A 27,124-nucleotide genomic window follows, 5' to 3' on the forward strand; every position below is an offset into this window, starting at 1 on the left:
AATGAAGGCATACCAAATGCCTTCTTCATCACTCTGTCAACCTGGGACTCCACTTTCAAGGAACTGTGCACCTGCACCCCAAGGTCTCTCTGTTCAGCAACACTCTCCAGGACCAAACCATTAAGTGTATAAGTCCTGCCCTGATTTGCCTTACCAAAATGCAACACCTCACATTTATCGAAATTAAACTATCTTCCATTCCTTGGCCCATTGGCCTATTAGATCAAGGTTTTATTGTACTCTGAGGCAACCTTCTTCTCTGTCCACTACTACATCATCTCAGTTAGTGTCATCTGCAAATTTATCTCTTCTGTTGACATTCAAATCATTTATATAAATGACAAAAAGCAGTGGACCCAGCACCAATCATTGTGGTCACAGGTCTCCAGTCCAAAAAGCAACCCTCTACTACCACCCTTTGTCTTGTACCTTCAAGCCAATTCTGACACCAATTTGCCAGTACCCACGGATCCCATGTGGTCTTACCTTATAAACCAGCCCAAGCAGTACCTTGTCGAACACTCTGCTGAAGTCCACACGGATAACATCTACTGCTCTGCGTTCATCAATCGTCTTTTCACCTCTTCAAAAAGACTCAGTTAGTGAGATACAACTTCCCCTAAAGAAAGCTGAGGTGACGATCCCTAATCAGTCCTTGCCCTTAATGCTCACTTTTAAAATAAATGGCTTTAGAGAAAGAATTTTAGAATCATAGGATCCATGCAGGCAGAAAGATGCCATTATGCCCATCCAATCTGCACCGATCTTCTGAAGAGGATCACACTCAGACCCAATCCCCGTAACCCTGCATATCCCATGCTAATCCATCTAACCTGTACATCCCTGGACACTACAGGGCAATTTAGCATGGTCAATCCACCCAACTTGCACATCTTTAGACTGTAGGAGGAAACCGGAGCACCCAGATGAAACCCCTGCAGACACATGGAGAATATGCAAACTCCATCCAGTCACCCACAAAGGAATCAAATCCAGGTCCCTGACACATTGAGACAGTATTGTTGACCACTGAGCCATTCAATTTTTGAGAAAAATCAACACCAGACAGGTTAACTCATGATGATTCGAAGCTGGTGATGGATGGATCACAATCTTCAACACTGAGACTTCATTTCATTTGTGTAAAATAACTAATTAGCTACCAGCATCAAGAAGTTCAGTTTGATTATTCTAACTCTCTAGTTGATTGAAATAAATGATAATTCACTTACAAAGTCAATATTAATTCTACAAAAGTTTACTCATTGATCAGCAGGCACAGAATTTTTCTAAGTCATTCGACACATTCACTATTCATACATTTCCATCATATATGGACAACATGTACCCATGGTGTAGGTCAAGAGCATAAACTGACCCATGATCAAGAGTAAAGACTGATTTATAAGCATGCATAACGTTCAGGGATCAATGTGAACTCTACATTTTTAAAAAAACTGGCCTTCATTTTTGTCAACATTCATCAAGCCCTGCAGCAAATCAGCTTCTTTTGAAGAGATGTGCCACAGTAGTTAAATATATATATATTAGCAGCTGTGGTTGTTCAAGTCAGGGTCATAAGTCCAGAAAAGATAGGAGCTGTCAAAACTAATTTAGTTTCACTCAGACAAAGACAACAGTGAACAGTTGCTTATTCATCCTATATAGTTATAACCAAATAACCAGCCAAGCTGAGTAAATTACTGACATGCAAATATTGGGGAACCCACCTTTGCCTTTCCAATGGCTCAGATCACAAATGAGTTGGCTAGCAGGAGTAAGTCATATTTATATATTGTGAATCTTATATATGTCGCTGACTACCTAATAGATAAACACTCAAATCAGATAGAGCACACAAAAAGAGTGCTGTTCTAAACTTCTCAGCCATTCTATTGTTGAGACATTTTCAGCCTATTCAGAAAGATTATTACACACCTCTGGAGCAATGGTGGCACTTGAAACTGTATCTTCTGGCATAAATGATAAGGAAACTACTATTGCACCACAAGATCCCTACTTCTGCCATTTAAGTTAAATAGCTTTACAGGTATGGTAAATAGTCAATGTAAAGTCATCATATCAAACATAGTCTGCCTTCATTTAATTTAATAGACTGCTTAATAAACTCTCATCATTTACAAATGAGCCATCTTTCCTCTACTCTCTCAATGATTTTAATTTATGTCCCAGATAGAATTTTGGAACAAAGCAAATTCTATTAATTCATGCTATATCTGTAATCAGAATTCATGTTGCTCCCACGCACCCTTGAAATTTCTAAATAAAGGTTTAGTTAGTAACATCTCCCCCACACAGTGAGTACAGTAGGGGGCTGAGTACACACCCAAGTCTTCACTGATTGAGGCCTGTGGGTCAGGAAACTAAGAATCCAGTTGCAGAGAGTAGAGCTTAGTCCGAGATCACTAAGTTTAATAATCAGTCTCAAGGGGAAAGTAGTGTTGAAGGCAATTCAATTCAATTGTTAACTTTAAATCTGGGATAGATAAAAATTTGTTAAGCAAACGTATTAAAGATATGGGCTAAAGGCAATTAAGATCTCAGATCAGCCGTGATCTCACTGAATGATAGAACAGGTTCGAGGGACTGAATGGCCTACTCATGTTCCTACTTTCTTCTACCACAAATCAATCATCTCACATTTATTTGGCATCTTTCGGGTAAATTGCATCACAGAGAAACGAGCTTTCCAAAAGCAATTAGACTTGGACAATAAACTCACAGCTCAAAATGAATCACAAGTAAAGCAAAAACAAAGGGATGCTAAATACTAACTGAAGAATTAAAATCTTAATTTTTGGACGTACATTTTGAGCATCCCTTCACAGAGAAACTCAACATGAGGTAAAAAGAACAAATAGTTCTGCCAACAAAGGTGGAGCAGAAGGAGAGATGAAGGAGGTTAGAGGAGAGACAGCACTGTCCAAACCATGACCAATTCCATCAGAAGAACAAGAACAACAAATACATGGCAACACTACCACTTGCAAGTTCCTCTCCAAGTCACGGACATTCCTTACTTGGAAATATATTGCTGGTCCTTAAGCGCCTCTGGGTCAAAATCTTGGACCTCCCTAATGGCATTTTAGGGCTTCTTACACCAAATGGACTGCAGTGGTTTAAGAAAGCAGCTTATCATCATTTTCTTAAGGATATCTAAGGATGGGCAATAAATGCTGGCCCAGCAGTGATTTTCACAACACACAAATTAATGCAAACAAAAAAAAAAGCAATGAATAATATTCTGGAAGTACTGTCAAAAAAAGTGCTTCCAAGAGTATGCAGGACTTTGGGGAAAGAGCATAAGCATATTTTAGAGTTTGAAGTTACTATGAAGACATAAGGTAGGGCATCCACATTATCTTAGGCAAAATGAATACCCATTAATAGATTTTTGAACATGAACTGAATCAAGAGATACAGGGATGAGGCTGGAAAGTACAGATTAGATACAGAAGTAGCCACAAGCGTACTGAACAGCAAAGCAAGCAATATGACTGTGATTTACTCTGCTCTTATTTCTTTTTGCTGTGTCAGGGCACATGAATTACCAGATTATTTTTTACAGACAAGGTTATATTTTGATGTCATAGCATGCTTGGCTTTCCTTACACAAACTGTTTCTTCACATTAAGTATGAGAAAATGCAACTGGATAATATGGGAATTATAACAGATGATATATTCCACAACATTAAAGAGGTATCATAACATCAATTGTCAACAAAGTTATGGCCAGAGCAGCTTCTTAGACATTGTTATTACAACAGATTTCAATGTTCAAACTACAAACTTAACAGCTGTTTGTAGCAAACCATTAAATCAATTACCCAAGCTTGCTCATATCATGTTTTAGAGAGCTTCTTCCTTGCTGAACTTGTCTTTTTCAAAGCAATGCTATAATTACGTACTGTGTTAAAGTGCACATAACTTGCACCCACAGCAATAACATACTCATAGCAAACACTACTACATTATTTCTGAATTCTGTAAACCCTGACACTCTATTCTTTCTTCAACAGCACAAATAATTTGACAGGGACTTACAACTGCAACAATATATGTTTTGTTTACTTAAGGGCTAAGTACAAAGTATGACTCTTCAAATCAAGAACAACAAATCTTTTCAGCATGGCAAACATAGCTCAATACTGCTTAAAATTGTGTACAAAGTTAAAAATCACACAACATCAGGTTATAGTCCAACAGGTTTAATTGGAAGCACACTAGCTTTCAGAGCGCTGCTCCTTCAACAGGTGACAGTGATCACCTGTTGAAGGAGCAGCACTCTGAAAGCTAGTGTGCTTCCAATTAAACTTGTTGGACTATAACCTGGTGTTGTGTGATTTTTAACTTTGTACACCCCAGTCCAACACCGGCATCTCCAAATCATGACTAAAATTGTGTGCAGCCCTTCACTTCATTCACAAATCAGAACAAAGTGTGTTTACAGCCCAATACACCACAGCAAAGCATGTTTGAAAAGACAACACTTAAAATGATACTGTTTTGGTGCAAAGGTTTTTAAATACTATCAAGAAGTTTAAAAAGATCAGCTTTTGGAATGAATTCTTAAGGAATTCAGTGTTCTAGAGCATTATTCCCCTCTCAATTTTCAGTTGAATACAAAAAATCTTGTAACAGGACACGTCACAAATCTTCACAGGTATATAGATATCCGAGGTGTTACAAATAGAGCCACACTGATCAAAAGTGGAGAAATATTTCTAAATGTGGGTAAATTGCTGGTTAAATGACAATTAGAATATTCTGTTCAATCTAACTTGGGGAAAATATCAAGGTCACAAATGGAGTGTGAAAGCAATTTATTAAGGCAAATCAAGAATTGGACACTTTAAATGGGAGCAAAGAAGGTTAAAAAGATTTGACAGCTATGTTCAAAATTCTGAGGATTTCTGATTAACTAAAAGTTGTGATCGAGCTGCTTAACATAAACAGCCACTATATCAAAATCATCAGAGTGAAGACAGCACTAAGCTTCTTTCCTTCAGCATTAAAGTAATCCTTAAGTTCCTCACCTTTCAGGGGAAAGGAGCACAGGGACTGATTTGTGACTATTCATTGAGCTGCTTCACCCAATTCACCATTGCCAATCAACTCAAACATCCTTCCACATCCTGGAACTAGAGGGAGGTTTGGGTTGATTGGCAATGCTGAATTGGGTGAAGTAGCTGAATGGATGATTACAAATAAATTCATGAGCTGAATTCATGGATGTAAAGATAAACCCAACAATTACAGGTCTGTCAGTTTTGTTATGCTCCTGGACAAGACCACTAAATTTACATGACAGTTAGGGGACAATAAGTTTTGCTTTGTTTAAAGTAGACAAAGTTCAAAATTCCAGATACTTAACAGAGAACAAAGTTACAAGTTTCTTTTGTTTTGAACAAACTAAACTTCACAATGTAAATTAAGTAAAAACAATCTTCAATATATTCTAACATGTTGGATTAATACAAGGTAAATAGGAGTTAACAGACAAAATGTGGACCAACAACCCACAGATTGCTCATTAAACGGTCAATACAGATGGATAAATATCAAGGTCAAAAAGTAAAAGAACTAGAATGAATACTTTTTGACACACCATTCAATATTGAACCTGCCTGTGTACCTTCAGATCAATCTCACAGAACAACAAATCAACTGTGAACTGAAGGTCAATATAGTCAACTGTCACACAAAGACAGACAAACACAGTAAAGAGATAAATTAAAAATAAAATAAGTATTGTAACTGGTCAGCTCACTTAAGCAATTTTTGAACAATGGTTGCTAAACGTTCAAGCTATCCTTGGATGATGAGTTGTTCACAGGCACATAGGTTTACATATCACTTGAATTCTGAAGTCACTGGTCAATGCAAACAGTGTCCACAGACTGCAGGAGATTCCTTATGGTTTACAAATTGGAGTTCTTTTCTCTGAACTCTCAATAATTCAAAATCTGAATATAAACTACACAGCTACCAAAATACCATCCGCCAGATTTCACAGCCACACTGGCTTCTACCCGAAACACAGACCAAACCGGTTCAAATTGTAGTTTCTTGGTCACTTTCTTCAACATTCCTTTGTTTGACTGGCCAGCACCAGCCACCTATTAATTGACCCTTTTAACATCCAATCAGCTGCCAGCCTTGGAGTATAATATATCTCAGGTACAGAAATATTTGCAGAGTTCTTGGAATAATAATTAACTTGCAATTAACTTTCCAGGCCAGTTCCTGTAAACAAATATGAATTTGTTTTTTCTTTCCTTTTTAAAACAAAACAGCTGCTGCTCAAAGTCCAAAGGTCAACTCTCAACTTCCCAAACCAAAAAATAAGAAAGAAAGAAAAGTAGTGGTAGTCCCAATAGCAGAAGCTTTTTACTGATCTATTAAGTGTTGAATTTAAAACCTTACCTCAGAACAGATCTGCAGGAATAGACACATGAAATGAGAACGATGAACTGCTAGATACTGTCCATTTTTCTTGAATATTGCAGTACTTTTTGGAGATTTTAACTATACCATTTGATATTATGCAAGTATATTATTGTACAAAGTTAAAAATCACACAACACCAGGTTATAGTCCAACAGGCTTATTTGGATGCACTAGCTTTTGAAGCGCTGCTCTCTCATCAGGTGGTTGTATGATTTTTAGCTTTGTACACTCCAGTCCAACAGCGGCACCTCCAAATCATGACTACATTATTGTACATGATCACAATTCCAGAGCCAAAATAATCTTTTTTGCCAAAACATATATCAATTATCTACATAGGTACTTTTTATTGTAATTTGTAAATTTAATGGCTCCAATTTGGATCAAAAGAGTGGACAGTTGATGTAAATGCATCTGTGATCAAAATCATCTGATTTTATAATATGCTAGAATACAAATCCATAAGCTTTCAAGTACAGATATGTTAAGCATTTTTTTAATCAAAAAAAAAGGAAATTTAAATACATATTGAGCAATTTAAAAGTTGCATACAGGAGCAAAAGCAGCATTTACAAAAAACATATTTGTGTCTTGTGTTTTCAAGCAGATTCCAGTGTGAATCTCCAAAGCTGTATTAAAATGCAAAATTAAAAGCAACAGATGGTAGGCATATAGAATCTAAATCCAAAGGAAGGTAAGCTGCTGAGGAAAACAGAAAATATTGCACATTGCACTTAGTTTGTAGATACAGGATTAGCATTAATTTGCATTCACATCATTCGTAAAATATGCTGGAAAGTTTGTCATGACCTCTTCGCCATCACCAGCTAAATTTCACCTCATCCAAAACTCTGCTGTCAATATCCAAGCACTCACCTAGTCCTGTGCACCCATCATTTGCCACTTGCTTATATGTATTGCATCCCAATCCACACCATCAAGGTCAGAAATTCAAAATTCACACAAAAAAAACATGAAAAGTTTTACTCATCCTTTACCACTTCAAGCAAGATTTTGATCACATCTCCTCAGCTCTTCTTTTGCTCATGATCTGCTTTGTTTCTCCACTGAGGAAAATGCCTTAAGTTTTTGAATGTAAGTGCAAGATGTTGTTGATGTTTTACAAGTTTCAGAAATTACAGTCAATTATACAATAATAAATCTTCGCTGCGAGGTGCTCTAATCTGCTGACATTTACTTGGGGACAGTCGTATTAGCACTGGAAACAAGTTCTTCTTATAATGCTCATTTCAGTGTATTTTATGTAATTTTCTAGTTCTGATCACCTTTTCCAATATTAGCAGCTTAGTGGATCTCAATATCATACTTTTCCTTACAATGCTGCAATGAAACAGTTTGTGATGTTTCCTTGCATTCAGCTATAAGTTGTTGTTTCTCTTCCCTGGGATAATTGTCTTTGACTACTTACAATCCAAGCGTTTTATCTATTGTGCAAAACATTTCATGCATTTTAGTACGTGCATAAGTTTGAAGTTTTACAAAATGCTGTCAAATTTTGCATTGAGAAGCTTAAGGATTTCCTTCAATAATATACGGCTGATCTCAATATTTTATTCTGGCGGCATTTTGTCAGGGACGAATTAAGACAGTAATCATTACTTGGCAAATATTGTCAAGAAATTTTAGACATGTAAATTATGTGGATCAGAGATGACCTAAGACCGTTTTCTGCTGTAATAGGGGTAGCTTGGCATAAGTTAATACATGGTGGCAATGCAGGATGGGCAGAATGATTGCCACCAACCCCCACCTCTCTACATAATGTATTAAATGATAAGTAACAAAGGAATGTAGGTAACGTAGGACAATGAGGAAATTGCTAAAATAAGGAGACAAAGTGAAATAAAGTTTTGACATTGACGTAATATTCCAACCTTAACATGCGGTGATTGTATGACTACATTCCAGTGGTTATGACTAATGGATAAAAGCTGTGCCCATCCTCCACTTTAGTGCGAAGACAGAAAGCGAAAGATTGAGGAGGTTAAAGAGAAATATGTAACGGAATGCACTCCTCAACAGTACACTTCAAACACTGGTTTGCTTAATCAAAATATGTTGCAGTCTTTGAAAAAAATGTGAGATCAACAGTAGCGTGCAACTGTACGCGACTTATCAAGTGCTAAAAACCAGAATTCTACAAGTAACACATTTACATAGGTAATATGATATTTCTGTTCCAATAGCTAATCCAACTTGTATATTTTTCTGATGGGCTAGTAATTTACTTGTATGGTTCCACATAGCAGCAGCATGACAACAAACTGCACATCTGGCACTGAATGAAAAATGCTATTCATGCCAGCCAATACTAATTGCTTAGGTTTCTAGCAGTTTCTACAGATCATACTAACCAGTATTCCTCTCAATAAATTACCATGACCTTCTGAAACTTGTGCTTCAGCTCCATATCCCATGCTGATTAGGCTTTACATCCCAATGAAGTCATCGGATAAGAATTCTACAAAAATCAACACCTCAAGGCGAAGAGAGATTAAAATAACTGAAACTTTAAAATTGTAAGCATTTCCAAATTCTGGCCTGGAGCTTCCATATTTTAAAAATATTTTCCTTTTTCTTAAATTTATGCCATTTCTAGAAAAAGCATCTTTACACTGCAATTAGCTTGACCTCAGAACATCTCAAAGGAATTTCCAAGTAAAGTTCCGGTACTGTATTTTGAACTGTTCTAAATTTAGAAATATGATAAACAATTTTAATATTGCAAGATCCCACACACAACAACCTGATCAGATAACTTGTTTCAGTAATTGTTAGTTTAGGGATAAACAGTGGGTAGACACCAGAAAGAGCTCTAAAATAAAAGCAAAATGCTACAGATCTTGGAAATCTGAAATAAAAACAGCAAGTGCTAGAGAAGCTCATCAGGTCTGGAAGCATCTGTGGATCTGTTTCTCTCTCCACAGCTGGACCTGTTGAGTTTTCTCAGTATTTTCTGTTTTTACCAAAAGGAAGAACTCACATACTCTTCTACGATCGTGCCTTAGAATAATTTAAATAGATTTGAGAGAGTAGATTGGTCCTTGATTTAATTGCTTTCTTGAACAACAGTACCTCTGACAGTGTAGTTTGCCCTTTAGGACTGTAAGTCCATACTTGTGCTCAAATCTTTTGGAAAGAGGTTTAAATTCTCCAGTTTCTGACTCAGATAACATTGCAAAAAATTGAGTCACTGCTGTCTACTTGGGTTATTACTTTATCAAATATAGGGGCATCAATAAAGCAAACCATATGTTCGAATTTTTAAGTCAACAGTTGCCAGATAAATTTGTTCATTTATTTTGGGTATCATATGATTGTTACATGTTTGCACATTTTTAGCTTCAAGCTCAAGTTATGTACGAATTTTTCAATCCAAGTCTCAATCCAATTCAGCCTTCAGGCTATGCATGTGTTTTCTGAACACAACACCATTATAAAAAAATACCATTATTATTTTTAAAAATCTGAATTAGACATCATGTCTGCAGGCAAGTTAACAAGTGCACATTAACAGCATTAAGCAAACACGTATGCACATACTGATAAACTCATTCATCGACTTGCATTCTCACTTCAAATTTGCTTTTGAATTTATCACCAGCAACATCATCAGCCGTTCCTAAATAATTATTGTTCAGCTCCTGAAACTATGGTGTACTGCTACCCAAAAAGAAACATTGATACTTTAATTTCCTAGGAAAATCAAACATGGGTCCCATACGTCTTTTTTTTAAATCTTCCTGGAGTAGAATGCTAATTTATCGAGGACTATTTATCCATTCTTTTACATCTAGTTAGCAGTAACCTTCAATCATACAACTGGTGAGTGCACATTTTTCCTTTTATCAGAAGTATCTTAAGCACAAGTCAAATGAGATTCAGTTGTGCAGCGCTTGTGTCCAATAAATAACAAAATCAACATAATTCTTTTTACAAAGAAAACAGAAATGAGAAATTCAACGAGTTCCTGGCTTGGAAATTCGCAATCAATATGACATCTTTATTAGACTTCAATTATATTGCAGTTATCTTAACTACAGTTGTCATGAGACTGCAAACAAGAAATCTCAGATTACACAGATTTAATTTGATTCCAGTAATATCTGAATGAATGAAATCTCACCACAAAGACTGGAAATGCTGGAAATCCAATCATTAAGGATATTTTAACAATGGTCATTAAAAAAAAGCACAGCACGATCAGCTAACACGAACATGGCTTTACAAAGGGTAAATCATGTTTGAAAAATATATTAGCATTTTTGAGAATGTTATGAGTAGCAGATATAAAGGGGAACCAGTAGACCAATGCAACCTGTAAATGCAACAGAAGTAAATGCATAAGGTCTCAGAATTGGGGACAGAATATTAACACAAAATGAAAATTGGCTAATGGCATGAGCAACAAATGGGGATAAATGGGGCACTTATAGATTAGTACACTGTTACGAATGGACTGATGCAAGAGTCAGGGCCTCACAAATACAATCGTTTCCGTCATTTGGCAGAAGAGACAGGGTGTAATATATCCGGGTTTGCTGGCACTAACAGTCAGGTGGTAATATAAGCTGTAAGAAGGAACCAAAGAAGCAAAGAAATTTAGACAGATTAGGTGGGAAGAAAATTGGTGAATGGAGAATGATATAGGAAGCTTGATGTTATTCATTTTGGTAACAAACTTAGAAAAGCTGAATAATTTTTAAAAGGTATTACATTTTTAAATAGAGATGGTGCCAGACACGAGGGCGTACTCATACAAGAAACACAAAGTTGGTATGCAGATACAACAAGCAATTAGGAAAGCAAATGGCATTCTGGCTTTCTTGCAAGGAGAATGGAGCATCAAAAACAAGAAAGACTTGATAAGGTTGTTTAAATCTTTGAAGGGATCACTCCAAGAGTGCCAAAAGCAATTTTGATCTCTATAGAGTCAGAGTTAAACAGCATGGAAAACAGGCCCTTCAACCCAACTCATCCAGGCTAACCAGATTTTCTTCACTTAACTAGTCCCATTTGCTGGCAATTGGCTCATATCCCTCTATACTTTCCAAACCATGTAGCTGTCCAAATGTCATAATTGTACCTACCTCTACCACTTCCTCTGGCAGCTTGTTCCAATTACAAACCACCCTCTCTATGAAAAGGTTGCCCCTCAGGTCCCTTTTAAATCATTCTCCTCTCACATTAAACCGATGCCCTCTAGTTTTGAACTCCTCTACCCTGGGAAAAGACCTTGGCTACTCACCCTATCTATGCCCTTCATGATTTTATAAACCTCGATAACTTCACCCCTCAGCCTCCTACGCTTCAGTGAAAAAAAATACCAGCCTATCCTTATCACTCAAACCTTCCTGTCTCAGTAACAGCCTTGTAAATCCTTTTTGCACTTTTTCTAGTTTGATAACATCCTTCTTATAGCAGGCCAAACAGTATTATACACAATACTCCAAGAACAGATTTTTATTAATTTGGAAGGTGTAGAGAGGTAGTACAACACAGTTCAATAAATTAATTCCTGGTACAAAGGAGCAGTGTTTTTATGACAGTCTGATTCAATGAAGTTCATGTCTCTTGAGTTTAAAACAATGAGAAAATAACAACTGAAAATTACAAAAGTTTTAAGAAGCATGACAGGCAGAAAAGAGGTGGTTTCCCATGCCTGGGGAATCTAGAACATAAGGGCACAATCTCAGTAAGAGCGATTGATTATTTAGGACTGACATGAGAAATTACTTCATTCAACAAAGGGTTGTGGATGCTCCATCACTGTATATATTCAAGGCTGGAATAAATAGATTTTTGGTTTCTCAAGGAATCAATAGAATTGCAGGGGCAAAAGCTAAGTTGAGGTAGGAGAACAACCATAATCATGGCTGAAACAGGAGTGTTTAAGTGGTTTACTTGCCTCTCCTAATCTTTTGTTTTACTTTTGCTCCCAAAGATTTGAACACTAAATATTTACAGTCTTTTGTGTTATGCTCCAGAAAGCCAGTTGGTGAAGGATAAAACTGGAGCCAATCTTTCCACACCTTTATAGCCTCTATTTAAGCAGTCACAAGAAAGCACCAAGTAACCCAACAACCACAGTTTAAGTCAGCATCTCTAGGAGCACGTGTGGATCACAGGACAATACCCACTACCTGCCTTCAGTTACACAATTACAATACAATTAACATTTGTATGAAAATAATTCTCAGAACGTGGCAAACTCTGGCAAGGTCAGCCAGCAATTACTGCACGTGACTAACTGCCATCAACTAGGTGGTGGCGAGCCTTGCTCTTGAATCATTGTAGTTCACGCAGTAATCATACACTAACAACATTATTAGATATGGAGTTCCAGGATTTTGATAATGAAAATGACAGTATATGTTCAAGTTAGGAAAACATACAACTTTGTTGAAACATGCCTCATTCACCTGATCAAAGCTTCAAATTTTTGTACCTACCTATTTGAGTAATGGATGCCTCCTTTGCTGTAGAGCATGTTTCCTCTGCTTCTACATCTTTGTAAGAGCAAATTTCACCATAGTAAAGTGCAATTCCAAGCTGAATTATACGGATCAGCATAGGAAGTTGTTGGTCTGTGATGGAGAGTTTCAAACTTTCAACTAGTGCCTGAATCTGCAAAATGGAAAACAAAAATTAAACTATTGCTATATTATTTCAAATGTGCTACATTAGAAGGCAAAATTATAAATCTGGGCAACAATCGTGTTAAAGTACATTCTAAACTATTTAGCAAAATAGCAGAAAAATAAAAAGAGAGCAGCAAAGAGAGATTGAGAAGCTCAAAACAAACGAAATCCAAAAATCTTCTATTAACATATAAACAGTAAAAAAAAAAGGGTGTGGAACAGATTAGGGATTAAAAAGGAGATTTACACATGGAGACAAAGGACATGGCTGAGGTACTGAATCAACACTTTGCATCTGCCTTTACAAAGTAAGAGTTGCAATTCAAGTGAATGATCAAATAGACACTAAATAAGCTAAAATATTGGTGAAGAGGTATTATTAAAATCAACTGTACTGAAAGTTTATTAAGACACCAGGACCGCATGAAAAGCATCCAAAGATCTGAGGAAAGTCACAGCAGAAATTGCAAAGTGTTATGGAGCAGATGAGAGCCGCTCAAACTATTTTAAGAAGGTAGCCTAGACACTAACTTTTTTTTTATTTTAAAGACGAATGTAAATATCTGTTCCTGATGCAATGATCAGGTTAACTACTCGACGTTAAGCAAAATACAATTTATAAAACAGTTTATTTAAAATATATCCAAAGAAAGAGGAATTTAGAACAACTTAACCCTATTGGAAACTTGTTAGAATAATAAGTACAGTAACTATTACTAATTAACTGTTCCAATATAGTAACACCCCATAAACACACCTCTTGGCAAAAAGAAAAATTCAGACACATATTCTCACATGCAGTTATCCAATCCAAGAGGAAATAAAAAGAAGAGAAAATCCAGAAGGAGTAGTAGCCAGGAGACATTCACTGAAGCTTCCAACTCATTTGAGACCCCAATAGCTTCTAAGGCTACTCAGAAGTCCGGATCTGTGACAGATGGCCACATCCATTCAGGCTGTTAAAACAAAACCCAAGGCCTCCCAAACTGTATACTTGAATGGTCTTCAGTAATCAGCTCGACACTGTTGCCTTACAACCTCTCTTCAAAAAAAAAGACAAAATAACCTCTTAACGTGACAGCACCATCACAAAAGGCACTGGCTATTTTGCAACCATCCTTTAAATGTGAACATATTTAAACAGAAGCATACAAATTAGGAGCAAGAATGAAGCACCCGGGCTCTCCAAGCCTACTCCACCAATCAATAAGATTATCACTGATCTGATTCGTCTGTACTCCTGTTCATTCCTGATATCCTTTCACCCCCAGAGCAATTAGGGATAGAACAAAGAATAGAAATAAGATGTGTGATGCGCATTTTTCTATACAAAGGGTGGTGAGTGCCTGGAACATTCTGCCAGAGATGTTGATGGAAACAGACACAATAGCAGCATTCAAGAAGCACCTGGATGAGTACATGAATAGGAAGGGAATAGAGGGATATGGATCCAGCAAGTGAAGCCATGTTTAGCATGGAAGGGCAAGATGTGTTGGCACAGGCTTTGAGGGCCAAAGGGCCTGTTCTTGAGCTGTATTGTTCTTTGTTCTGTTCTTTGTAGTACTACTTGCCTCTGCCTACTTGTTGCAGCTATAGAATTCAGAGAGCTGGTCCAGATTGGTTTCTGATTAATGGTAACTCCCAGGATGTTGATATTTGGGAATTTAGCAATGAATATAACAATGAGTGAGGTTTGGACAAGCTCAGTGAGTGGTCAAACTCATGGTATAAGGTAAATAAGTGAGAGATTATCCACTATGGTAGCAAAATAGGAAGGCAGATGATCTGAATGGTTATAAGTTTTAGAGGGGAATGTGCTAGAGATCTAAATGTCCTCATACACCAGTCACTGAAGATAATTATGCAGGTGCAGCAGACAGTAAAGAAGGCCAATGATACTTTGTCCTTCATAGCAAGAAGAATCAAGTATAGGAGCAGGGGTGTCTTGCTGCAATTATACAGGACCTTGGTGAGACCACACCTAGAATATTGTGTATAGTTTAGGTCTCCTTTTCTAAGGAAGGATGTTCTTTCTATAGACGGAATGCAGCAAAGGTTGACCAGACTGATTGCTGGAATCATGAGAGTAGCATATGAGGAAAGGTTGAATCAGTTAGGATTACATGCCACAAATTCAGAAAATTAGACACATCTCATAGAAATTCTAACTGGGCTAGTCAGAGTAGATGCAGGAAGGATTTTCCTGATTGCAAGGGAGTCCAGAACCAGGGATCGAAATCTAAAGACACGGGTTAAACTATTTAACACTGAAATGAGAAACAGGTTCTTCACCTCGACAGTAAAGAGCCTCTGGAATTCACTATCACAGAAAGTAGTAAAAGCCAAAACATTATTGGATTTCAAGAAGGTATTAGATATAGCACTTGAGGCCGAATGGATCAAACAATATGGGGGGGGAAGCAAAAACAGACTATTGAATTTAATGATCAGGCATGATTATAATGAATGGCAGAGCAACCTGAAGGGCAACATGGCCGACTCCCACTCTTACTCCAATGGTTCTATGAATGCAAGGGGTGGTAGTAAGATTCCCTTTTGTTGAAGATGGTGATTGAATGGGACAATCAGAACTGTATGCAATATTCCACATGCGACATAACTGAATAGCTGAAACACGACTTGCCAATTTTTATACTCTTTGCCCCAACTGATGAAGGCAAGCATGGATCGAACATACCCACTTCCGACCTTATGATGGATGAAAGGTCATCGAAGAAGCAGCTGAAGATGGTAAACCTAGGACACTACCCTGAGGAGAAAGTGAGGACTGCAGATGCTGGAGATCAGAGCTGAAAATGTGTTGCTGGAAAAGCGCAGCAGGTCAGGCAGCATCCAAGGAACAGGAGAATCGACGTTTCGACATGAGCCCTTCTTCAGGAAATGATTTCCTGAAGAAGGGCTCATGCCCGAAACATCGATTCTCCTGCTTCTTGGATGCTGCCTACCTGCTGTGCTTTGCCAGCAACACATTTTCAGCACTACCCTGAGGAACTCTGAAGTAATTTCCTAGGTCTGTGATGATTGACTCCATCAACCAGAAATATTTTCATTAGAGCTAAATATGAATCCAACCAGTGGACAGCTAGAGTTTCTTAATGATAAACGAAGTTAAATGCTGCCTAAGCATTAAAGGCAGTCACTCTCACCCCACCTCTGGAATTCAGCTCTATTGTTGGAACCAAGGCAATAATGAGGTCAGGAGCTGAGTGGCCCTGGCAGAACCCAAACTGAGCATCAGTGAACAGATTAATTCTTTTCAAGTGCCATTTGATAGCACATTCATCCCTTTGGTAATAATTGAGAGTGGACCAATAGGGCATTAATTGGATGGATTTGCTATGTCCTGTTGGGAGAACATATGTGGGCAATTTTGCACATTGCCACAAAGATGGCAGCTTTACAGTTTTAATGGAACAGCGTAGCTAGGGGAAATAACTTGTTCTGGACCACAGGTTTTCAGAACCATGGCCCAGATATTGTCAGGCCTCAAAGCCTCTACCCTATCTAGTACCTTCAGCCACTTTTAGATATCACATGGAATAAATCACATTGGTTGAAGACAAACATCTGTGATGACTGGGACCTCATATGGCACTGAGATGGATCAGCCGTTACCACTGCAGATGCTTTAAACTTTGTCTTTTACATTTTTATAAAGATGGGGATATTTGTGGAGCCTTCTCTTGTTAGTTGTTTAATTGTCCACCACCACTCACAACTGGATGTGACAGGAATGCAGAGCTTATATCTAAACCATTAGTTATGGAATCACTTAGTCTGTCTACTGCATCCTGCCTCTGCTATTTAGCATGGAAAAAATAATGGTGATGGCGTGGCCTACTCCACTTTCTAACCTCAAAACAAGCAATTCAAATCAATACTACTAAGAAATGATCATTCAAACATGGAACAAGAGTGGGTCACTTGGTCCTTTGAACTTGCTCTGCCATTCAATTAAGATCACTGCTGATCTGATTTTAATCTCAACTCTATACTCTGCCATTCTCCAATAACCTTGTATCCCTTTGGTAATTAAAGTTTTTTCTATCCATACCTTAAAGTTTTGAAAAGGTTCTACATGCACTGCCTTTTGAGGAAGAAAATTCCAAAGACACTCAACCCATGGAGGAAGAATGTTTCCACTTCTCTCTCGTAAATGGGTGCCTATCATTTTTAAACTGTGACCCCTTCCTAGTTATAGATTCACTCAGAAGTGGAAACATCCTTTCCACATCCATCTCCCAAGTCCTCTTGGGATCTTATATTGTTGAACTAAGTCACTTTGATTCTTTTAAACTCCAGAGGATACAGGCCTAGCCTGTTTGGCCTTTCCACATAAGGAAAACTGCTCATTCCAGTATCAGTCTACTCTCAATGATTTCCAAACATCAATATCCTTCCATAATATCATAACCAGTATACAATGTTCCAGATGCAGTCTCATCAATGCCTTGTATATGTGAAGCATAACCTCCCTACCCATGCATGTAATTCCCTTCACAATAAAACAAAATATTCTATTAGCTTTCCTGATTACTTGCTATGTCTGTCATTTGTTCATTCGAACAATCTCTGCATCTCAGAGCTCTGCAACCTCTCACCAATTAGATAATATGCTTTTTTTAATTCTTTCTTCTAAAATGGGCAATTTCCCACTTTCTCAAGTCGTACTCCATTTGCCGGACCTTTGCCCTCTCACGCAATATGTCCTGTTGTAGGCGCCTTATGTCTTCTTTATAACTTACTTTCCTACTTATGTTTGTGTCATTAGCAAACTTAGCCACCATTCCTTCAGTCCCTTCATCAAATCATTGAAATAAATTATCAAGAACCAAGGCCCAACATCGACCCCTGTGGTACCATTTGAGACATGCTCCTAGCCTGAAAAGACCCATTTATTCCTACTTTCTGATTCCTGTTAGCCAGCCATTCTTTTATCTATGCCGAAATGTTACCCCTTTCACCATGAGTTTTTATTTTCCACAATATCCTTCGATGTGACATCTTATCACCTGCCTTCTGAATATCAAAATGCGTTACATCTACTGGACGCCCTGCCTCTCGAGTCATAGAGGTGTACAGCACAGAAACAGACCCTTTGGTCCAACTCGTCCATGTCAACCCCATATATACTAACCTAATCTGGTCCCATTTGCCAGCACATGGCCCATATCCCTCGAAACCCGTCCTATTCATATAACCATCCAGATGCCTTTTAAATGTTGTCATTGTAACAGCCTCCACCACTTCGTTTGGCAACTCATTCCATACATACACCACCCTCTGTGTGAAAAAAGTTACCCCTTAGGTCCCTTTTAAATTTTTCCCCTCTCACTCTAAATCTATGCCCTCTAGTCCTGGACTCCTCCACCCCAGGGAAAAGACTTTGTCTAATTACCCTATCCATGCCCCTCATGATTTTGTCAATCTTTGTGAGGTCACCACTCAGCCTCCAATGCTCCAGGGAAACAGCCCCTGCCTATTCAGCCGTTCCCTATACCTCAAATCCTCCAAACCTGGCAACATCCTGGTAAATCTTTTCTGAACCTTTTTTCAAGTTTCACATCATCCTTCCGGATAGGAGGGAGACCAGAATTACTCGCAATATTCCAAACGTGGCCTGACCTGTCAACTCCTATACTCAATGCTCTGTCCAATAAAGGAAAACATACCAAATGCCTTTTTCACTATCCTATCTATCCGTGACTCCACTTTCAAAGAACTATGAAACTGCACTCCAGGGTCTCTTTGTTCAGCAACACTCCCCAGGACCTTATCATTAAGCGTATAAGTACTGCCCTGATTTGCCTTTCCAAAATGCAGCACCTCACATTTATCTAAATTAAACTTCTTCAAAGAAATTAGTTAAATGTGATATACATTTGACAAAACCATGTTTGATTTGCCTAATTATCTGGAATGTATCTAATTGTCTTGTTTATAAGGTCTTTAATAACAGCGTCTAACACTTTCCCTATGATAAATGTTAAGCTAATTGGCCTGTAGTCTCCTGCTTTCTGCAGCCCTCTCTCCTATTTTGATTAAGAGTTACATTAGCTATTTTCTGAAAGGAACTTTTCACAAATCTAATGAATTTTAGAAAATTAAAAGCAATGCATCAACTATCATACTAGCTACTTATTTTATGGTCAAAGATGAAATCTACCAGGATATGGGGACTTGTCAACTCGCAGATGCAACAATTTACTCAGTACTTCTTTCTTGGTAATTGTAATTTTGAGTTCCTCCTTCCCTTTCAAATCCTGATTTTCAGCTATTTCCAGTATGTTACTTATATCCTTCTAGTAAAGATTGATGCAAAATGTCTGTTCAATTTGTCTCACATTAACCTATCCATAATTCTTTGTTGTTTTTTTTAATATTCTGTATAATCTCTGACCAGCCATCTTTCTTTGCAAAACTATACATTTTTCTTTGAGTTTGATACTAACCTTGATTTCTTTTCATCTATTCTGTAAATGTTATCTATTCTGCACTTTCTGAACTATCTCCATAGATGTTTGCCATAGTATCTCTGTTAACCTACACCTTAACCTAAACTGCCAGTTCACATTTTATGCCCTCATAATAGCTCTTGTTTAAATTCCAAATAGTTGTCTTGGACTCACACTTGTCTTCCTTACACTGTATGTAAAACTCAATCATATTATTGTCACTGCTCCAAAGGGTATTTTCACAATGAGGTCAGTAATTAATCCTATCTCAATGATCAAAATCAGATCTCGTATAGCCTTCTCTCTGGATGGTGCCATAACTAGGCAAAAGTGAGGACTGCAGATGCTGGAAACCAGAGTCTAGATTAGAGTGGTGTTGAAAAAGCACAGGTCAGGCAGCAGGATTTCTGATGAAGGACATTTGCCCGAAACGTCGATTTTCCTGCTCCTCAAATGTTGCCTGACCTGCTGTGCTTTTCTAGCACCACTCTAATCTCGACTATGGTGCCATAACTTGCTAGTCTAAGAAGTTATTCTGAAAAGATTCAACAAGATAAATATCAGCTTTGTGCAACCAAAAGTGAAATTAAAATTGAGCATTCTTATCAAGTTACTCATGAGTGTAAATGCATCACAAAACAATAATTGGTTGACTCTACTGATAGGCAGCTATTTTTAAATAGGAAATTAGTACTCATCCCACTCTTCAATGGGAGGTCCCAAATTTTACAACTGTGTTCCAAAACTCTGGATGCCCCTCACTGAAAGAAACATTCTGTCAACATCCACTCTGTCAAATTTTATAAGTTTTAATATGTCAAATCTTGTCAAAAATTGCTAAGGTCCAATCTGCTCAACTCTTCCTCATAAAATAAGCTCTTCACCCCAGAAATCAACCGGGTGAATCTTTTCTATACTGCCTCCATTGCAATGATCATTGAGACATTTTTCTTGGTGGAGGTTAGTTCTTTGAGTTTCTACTTCAATGTTATTACAAACTTAAAGTCCAAAATCATTTTGGAAAAAATAATTTGAACTGCACCTCCTATTCAGTCCATCTGATCAAGATCAATGAACAGATAATTTTGTTGTGTTAACAAAGGACAAACTCAAATCCTAAAAGGATAACTTTCACAAATTTCAATTAGAAGTTCTAACCATCGGCAACATTAACAAGTTCAAACGAAAAATGTGGAAATATTAAAATGGTTGGTTTTCTTAGCTCAACCACGATAACTAAATCTAACTTCACTAAATGGTCATTCTGATAACTCGAACATCTGTGTGATGTTTTTCATCTTTGAGCATGAGACCCAAGATTTTTCCTCTTGAGATTTCTCATCAGGCAGAAAAACAGAACGTAGAAGTCTGTAGAGTACCATTTCCACTGAACAGCGTAAAAGATATCTGTTACTCTTATTCATAACCACAAAAACCAACCCCAACAAATCTAACTTCACCCCACAGGACTTGGGGAAAACAGGTTTATGAAGAGGAAATTCTGACAAACATGTGCAGTTAGTAATTCTCTGGCAAGGAAAACGCATTCTTTCTTCAAAATCTGAATTTATACAACACTTTAATCAGACTGATCATTCTGAAACATTCACAAATATTCCCAAATAATACCCGTTGATGATGGAAATACTCAACAGGTCAGGCAGCCTCTCTGGAGAGAAAGAGTTCATGTTTCAGATTGAGATCATCATGAGCATCTTTTCAACTGTTCTAATAAAGATAATCTCAATTTCAAATGTACCAACTCTGTTTCTCCTTTTTTTTAAGATTACATTACAGTGTGGAAACAGGCCCTTCGGCCCAACAAGTCTACATCGACCCGCCGAAGCGAAACCCACCCATACCCCTACATTTACCCCTTACCTAACACTACGGGCAATTTAGTATGGCCAATTCACCTGACCCTGCACATCTTTGGACTGTGGGAGGAAACCGGAGCACCCGGAGGAAACCCACGCAGACACGGGGAGAATATGCAAACTCCACACAGTCAGTCACCTGAGGCAGGAATTGAACCCAGGTCTCAGGCGCTGTGAGGCAGCAGTGCTAACCACTGTGCCACCGTGCCGTCCACATATGCTGACCTGAGTATTTCCAGAATGTTTATTTTATTCCAAACTGCCAACATCCACATGATTTTGCTTTTGCACAGATATTTACCATTTGTTGTAAGTGCTGTAACTAGGCAAAGTGATTAACGAAGTGTGAAGATGAAGGTCTATCATTGGCAAGAACTGGACAGAGTTTTGAAATTCCTTGATTTGTATCAAAATGGGAGATGGTGGCACAACGGACCACCAATCCAGGGGTCCAGGCTCTGGGAACATTGATTCAAATCCCATCATAACAATTTGTCTAATTTAATTCGGAAATATGGTATTCAACACTAATCTCAGTAATGGTGACCATGATACTATAATCGATTGTTGTTAAAACCAATTTGGTTCACTAATGTCCTTTAAGTAAGGAAATGTGCTACTCGTTCCTCTAGACTGGCTTACATGCAACTTAAGACTCTCAGCAATGTGTCTCAGTCTTGACTAGCATCTGAAATGGCCAAGCAAGCAAGCAGTTGTCAAGGACAGTTAGGAATGGGCAGTGACACCTACATTCCATGAAAGAATAAAGAAAAATGATCCATATGATTGTTCTCATAACTGGTGTTTAAAAAGTGAATTGGTGGGACAAATGTTCTGTAAGGCCTCAAATCATATGCCTAAAATATGAAACTTCTTGAGGTGGATGGCAAAAGTTATGCAATCAAACAAAGAGGCTATGGCATAACCTTTGCCCAAGAATCTGGAGAGATTGGTACTTACATTTTAATACACAGCCTGAATTTTTAATTTAACATTTGCATTTGTCTGTTTCAAATCAATGATTTCTGTTACAAACATGCTCTGAAATCAGGATGACTGTAGCATCCACTCCAGTTTGCAAATTCGACATCACTTAAAAAATTAGACTAAAAACACGAACAATCTTTTGCAAGAAATGTAAACTAGTCTGGACCTCAATTATTTTTTCCAGGTAACTTACATCGAAAGAGAATCAAATGAAAAGTTGCTAAAACCTGGTAATTTTATGTAACACTACAGCTATAGGCAACTAAGTATCATCTTGGCTCAGTGTAGTAGTTCTTTGAGCTTGTGTCAGAAAGCAGTGGGTTCTAAACCCATTCCAGGTCTTGAACATTAAGTCTTGGCTGACCTGTCATATTGAGGAACTGTGGAATTGCTGGAAATGCTGTCTTTCAAATGTGACATTCAAGAAGATATAAAGGATCCCACAGAAAAGGAAGTTTTCATGATATTTTATCTATATTCTGCATTAACCACCAAAAGAAACATGATTGATCTGTTTAGGAGTTATTGTGCACACTTGTTTATGGCACAATGTGAAGCATTAGTAAGCATCACTTCGGGAAAGGATATCATGTACATAAATCTATCACTGACTCCCTAACATCTGTCTTATTCATCAGGGAGGCATCAAGCCGTGTCCAGGAGCTGCTTCCTCACATTTAAGAAGTCTTAATATTACTGGGAAAATAACTTTAAACTGCTTTTCCAATGTAATTTGTGCCAGCAACTCAAAGCACTCACAGAAACCTGGCAGTAGATTGGCCATTGCTAACCAGCCTGGATCAAATGAAAATAAAGTTAACTTAATTCTTCAGAAATGTATGTATTCTCAATTCTCTCCTGAACTACACTCAAAGCATACTTACCCATTTGGAGCAAATCTATGTTATGACATCTACTGTACTTCAATACTAGGCTGATATCTGCATACTTAAGTTACAAATTGTACACAGACACAACTGCCTTAACCTTTCTACTCCAAATGTATAAGAATATTTTAGCAAATATTTGTCATTAATTAGAACCAAAATTGTTGGTTTTATTTAGTAAGTGAACCAGAAAAAGAAATATCCTCAGTCCTCATCCACAAAAACGCGATGAGATTTTTAAAAAGATCTGCAAATGCAACAAATCTGCATATTTATTGCAACTTATCCACATCTGAATAAATTGTTAAAAATGTAAGCAGCATGCTGCAAAATCATATCATTGAATCCATGTGTCTCAATAACTACAAATTTGATGAAACACTATGAAAATAAAATTGGTATGTGAAAACTTTACAGTTTAGTCATTAATATCTACTTTATTCTTCTGCCATCATTTCCCATCAATGATTTATCCCCTAGTTGTTGCCCTACAAATACAATGTATTCTTAGATAAATACCTTGATGACTGCTGGAATTTTAGAGTTGAGATTGTCATAAGTAAAGTGCAAACGGGTGCAGAAGGAGCATTTGTAGAGCAGTGGATCCTGGTAAAACTCAATCTTTCCACTTGCATTTCGTTTATCCAGACAAACAGTGCAATCAGAGAAGTTGATAATCTTCCGCAAGACCAATTCTGGAGCTAAAGAGTACACAATAGATTTGAATTATTACAAAAATAAGGAAGACAGCATTATTAAGCAACTATCCAAAAAGAAAGATATAACTTTGATGTGGCCCACAACATTTTTAACTGTGTTCTGAGCACCATATTTATGTTCCAAATTGCCTCAGGACCATAACTGTATTTTTAAAATTGTCAAAGTGAGAGATCCAGGAGACTTGTTAAGAGAATAAAGCCAGAGGATCCCACAGTTGAACACACAGCAGTAAACATTACTACAGTATACCAGAACAATAACAGAATCTACAAAACATGTACAATGTATATGCTAACACCCAGAATTAGCATGTGTTAAATATAATAAAATGTGATAGAACGTTCCATACTATAGATCAAACAGCAAATGTGATCAAAACAAATTCCATGGAATTCCAAGCAATTTCCCTCAAAAGGTTAATGACACAATGACTCTAATTAAACTTCACAAAGGGCTACATTGCTTTACTTTTGCTGATCTGGCCTTGGAACTCCTTCTCAAGAGCTGTTTCATCCTTGACGGCCTCAATGACTGCCTCCCCACCTGTTAATCCAGTCAATCAACCTCCCTGACTGCAACACCTGACTGTGGACAACTCATGGAACTTGTGACTGAGTTCAAACAACACAGAGCACTTTGGACTTCCCATCAAGTCTCTTGCACAGAACCAGTGTACTCTAGGTGTCTGGCTGGCAATACAACCAAACACACTACTTCTCACAATGACATACTTACTACTGACACACACATGTACACACACAGTTTCTATTTTCTGTCACCTTTGATCTCCATTTCACTAGTTAAACTGTCCTAAGTGACAGCAGAAAATCTTGCACTAGCTCCTTTCGGGATGTAGGCATAATTCCATGTATCTAATATATTGAAAAGTGTAACATTCCCTTGGCATTAAGTGTGACTTGAGTGCTACATTCGCAGAGAATGCATGGTTCTGCAGCATCAAGAACGCTTACAAAACAAAGGATTCATTATAAATGGAAAAAATCTACAAGAACACATCAAGATTTTTCCATAGTTTACTGATATTTTTCACAAGCCAAGCACAACATCTAATAATTATATTTCCAAATCAAAATATATATTTTGCCACAGTCACTAATTTTATTGCGTTATTTGTCATGGTAACATTCTAATTAAATTACTTATTTGTGGTTTCAGTTTCTGCCAAAAAACAATATTGAGAAAAGAGTAAAGTTGGCATGGATGGGGGATAGAGAGGAGGTATGACTCATCAAGAGACGCAAAAATATAGAAAGAAGAGGGGACAAAACAAGAGAATTAGAGAATTGGAAGGAAATTGATAAAAGAAAGCAAGAATGACATTCCATTCAGGTCCCAGAAATTAAAACAAGCGAATGCTGCCAGATACAAGAGTACCTTCACACAAATTTAAAATATTGTGCATTCATCAGATCTGGAAAGACAAAAAAAACCGACTTTCAGCCTAAAACTTGTGATTTCAAATAAACCTGTTGGACAATAACTTTGTGTCATGTAATTTTTGATTTTGTTCACAGTCCAACACCGACACCGCCACATCATCAAATCCAGAAGAAATTCATGCCCACTAGTGCTGTTAAGCACGTACAACCTTCATTCTATCAGTGCTGACCAACACAAAGAATATACATGCTTCAGCATTATTTAAGCATAAATCTAATCCATAATCCCCAGATACAGCAAAACCTCTTTCATGCCACCATTATTCCTACCTGGGTTTGGGAACAACAATGCCTTTGGCCAAAAACCAGTGGAACGTACGGATCTAGAACTCCTAATCTTAACTGGGCACATAAGAAACAGGAGGAGTAGGCCATCTGGCCACTTCAGCCTGTTCTGCCATTCAACAAGATCATGGTTGATCTTTTTGTGGACTCAATTCCATTAATTCGCCTGTTCACCATAACCTTCAATTCCTTTACTGCTCAAAAATCTATCCATCTTTTCCTTAAAAACATTCAATGAGGTAGCCTTAACTGCTTCACTGGGCCTGGAATTCCACAGATTCACAACCCTTTAGGTGAAAAAGTCTTGACTCAGTCCTAAATCTGTTCCCCTTTATTTTCAGGCTATGCCCTCCAGTTCTAGTTTCACCCACCAGTGGAAACAATCTGGCTGCTTCAATCTTTGGGCAGCACGGTGGCTCGCACTGCTGCCTCATAGCACCAAGGCCCCAGGTTCAATTCCAGCCTCAGGCAACTGTCTGTGTGGAGTTTGCACATTCTCCCCATGTCTGCGTGGGTTTTCTCCGGATGCTCCGGTTTCCTCCCACAGTCCAAAGATGTGCAGGTTAGGTGAATTGGCCATACTAAATTGCCCATAGCATTAGGTGCACTAGTCAGAGGGAAATGGGTCTGGGTGGGTTACTCTTCGGAGGGTCGGTGTGGGCTTGTTGGGCCGAAGGGCCTGTTTCCACACTGTAGAGAATCTAATCGAATCTCATCTAATTGCCTTCATACCATATGTTACATGGAGGCCAGACCAGGTAAGGATGGCAGATTCCTGTTTACATGCTCTCCATTAGGCTGGTTCTCAATTCCAGATTTTTACTGAATTCAAATTTCACCACCTGCTATAATGGGTTTCGAACTCATGTCTCCACAGCATTAGCTTGGGGTTCCGAAATACTAGTCCAGTGACTAGTTTGGGTTTGTGGCAACTTCTGCATTAATGAAACGGTCCTAGTGCCAACTCATAGCTGCTGCAGCAGAGACTAGTTTGGGTTCCCAATGGTGTCTGAGTCCAGCATAGGTTCACGAAGGTGGTGATGGAGACGAGTTTGGACCCAGCTCAACAGCCTGCAGCATCAGCAAGGTGGGCCCAAAGCGGGTCAGTCAGGACCCAGTTGCATTGGTGGCATCTGCAGTGATGAGAGCATTGGTGTAGGCAAGATGGCATTGAAGAGTAATGACTTTCATTCTAGCAGTGGCTACAGCATGGCAAAGGGACTTGTGCCTAGCCACCAGGCCAATGGCAGAGCACTTAACAAGAAGGACTGTAAAGTTGAACACTTTTTCTTTATTC

At 38.0% G+C, this 27,124-nt stretch overlaps 1 protein-coding gene across 4 annotated transcripts in view; it reads right to left on the reverse strand.

The window, feature by feature from the left end:
• Window positions 1-27,124, reverse strand: part of vps13b (vacuolar protein sorting 13 homolog B) — a 977,967-nt gene that overhangs the window by 850,862 nt on the left and 99,981 nt on the right. For all 4 annotated transcript variants that reach the window (XR_015757055.1, XM_043687669.2, XM_043687667.2 and 1 more), the window contains exons 6-7: window positions 23,882-24,063; window positions 12,947-13,121 (exon numbers count right to left, since the gene is read on the reverse strand). Coding sequence is in view for 3 of the 4 variants with exons in the window: in XM_043687669.2 (XP_043543604.2) it covers window positions 12,947-13,121; window positions 23,882-24,063 (357 nt within the window). In the remaining variant the exon portion in view is untranslated. The remainder of the gene's footprint in view (window positions 1-12,946; window positions 13,122-23,881; window positions 24,064-27,124) is intronic.

This window comes from Chiloscyllium plagiosum, unplaced genomic scaffold (genome assembly GCF_037043375.1).
Source record: "Chiloscyllium plagiosum isolate Xiang-an unplaced genomic scaffold, Cpla_swu_hap1 HiC_scaffold_4, whole genome shotgun sequence".
NCBI classification, from domain to species: domain Eukaryota; kingdom Metazoa; phylum Chordata; class Chondrichthyes; order Orectolobiformes; family Hemiscylliidae; genus Chiloscyllium; species Chiloscyllium plagiosum.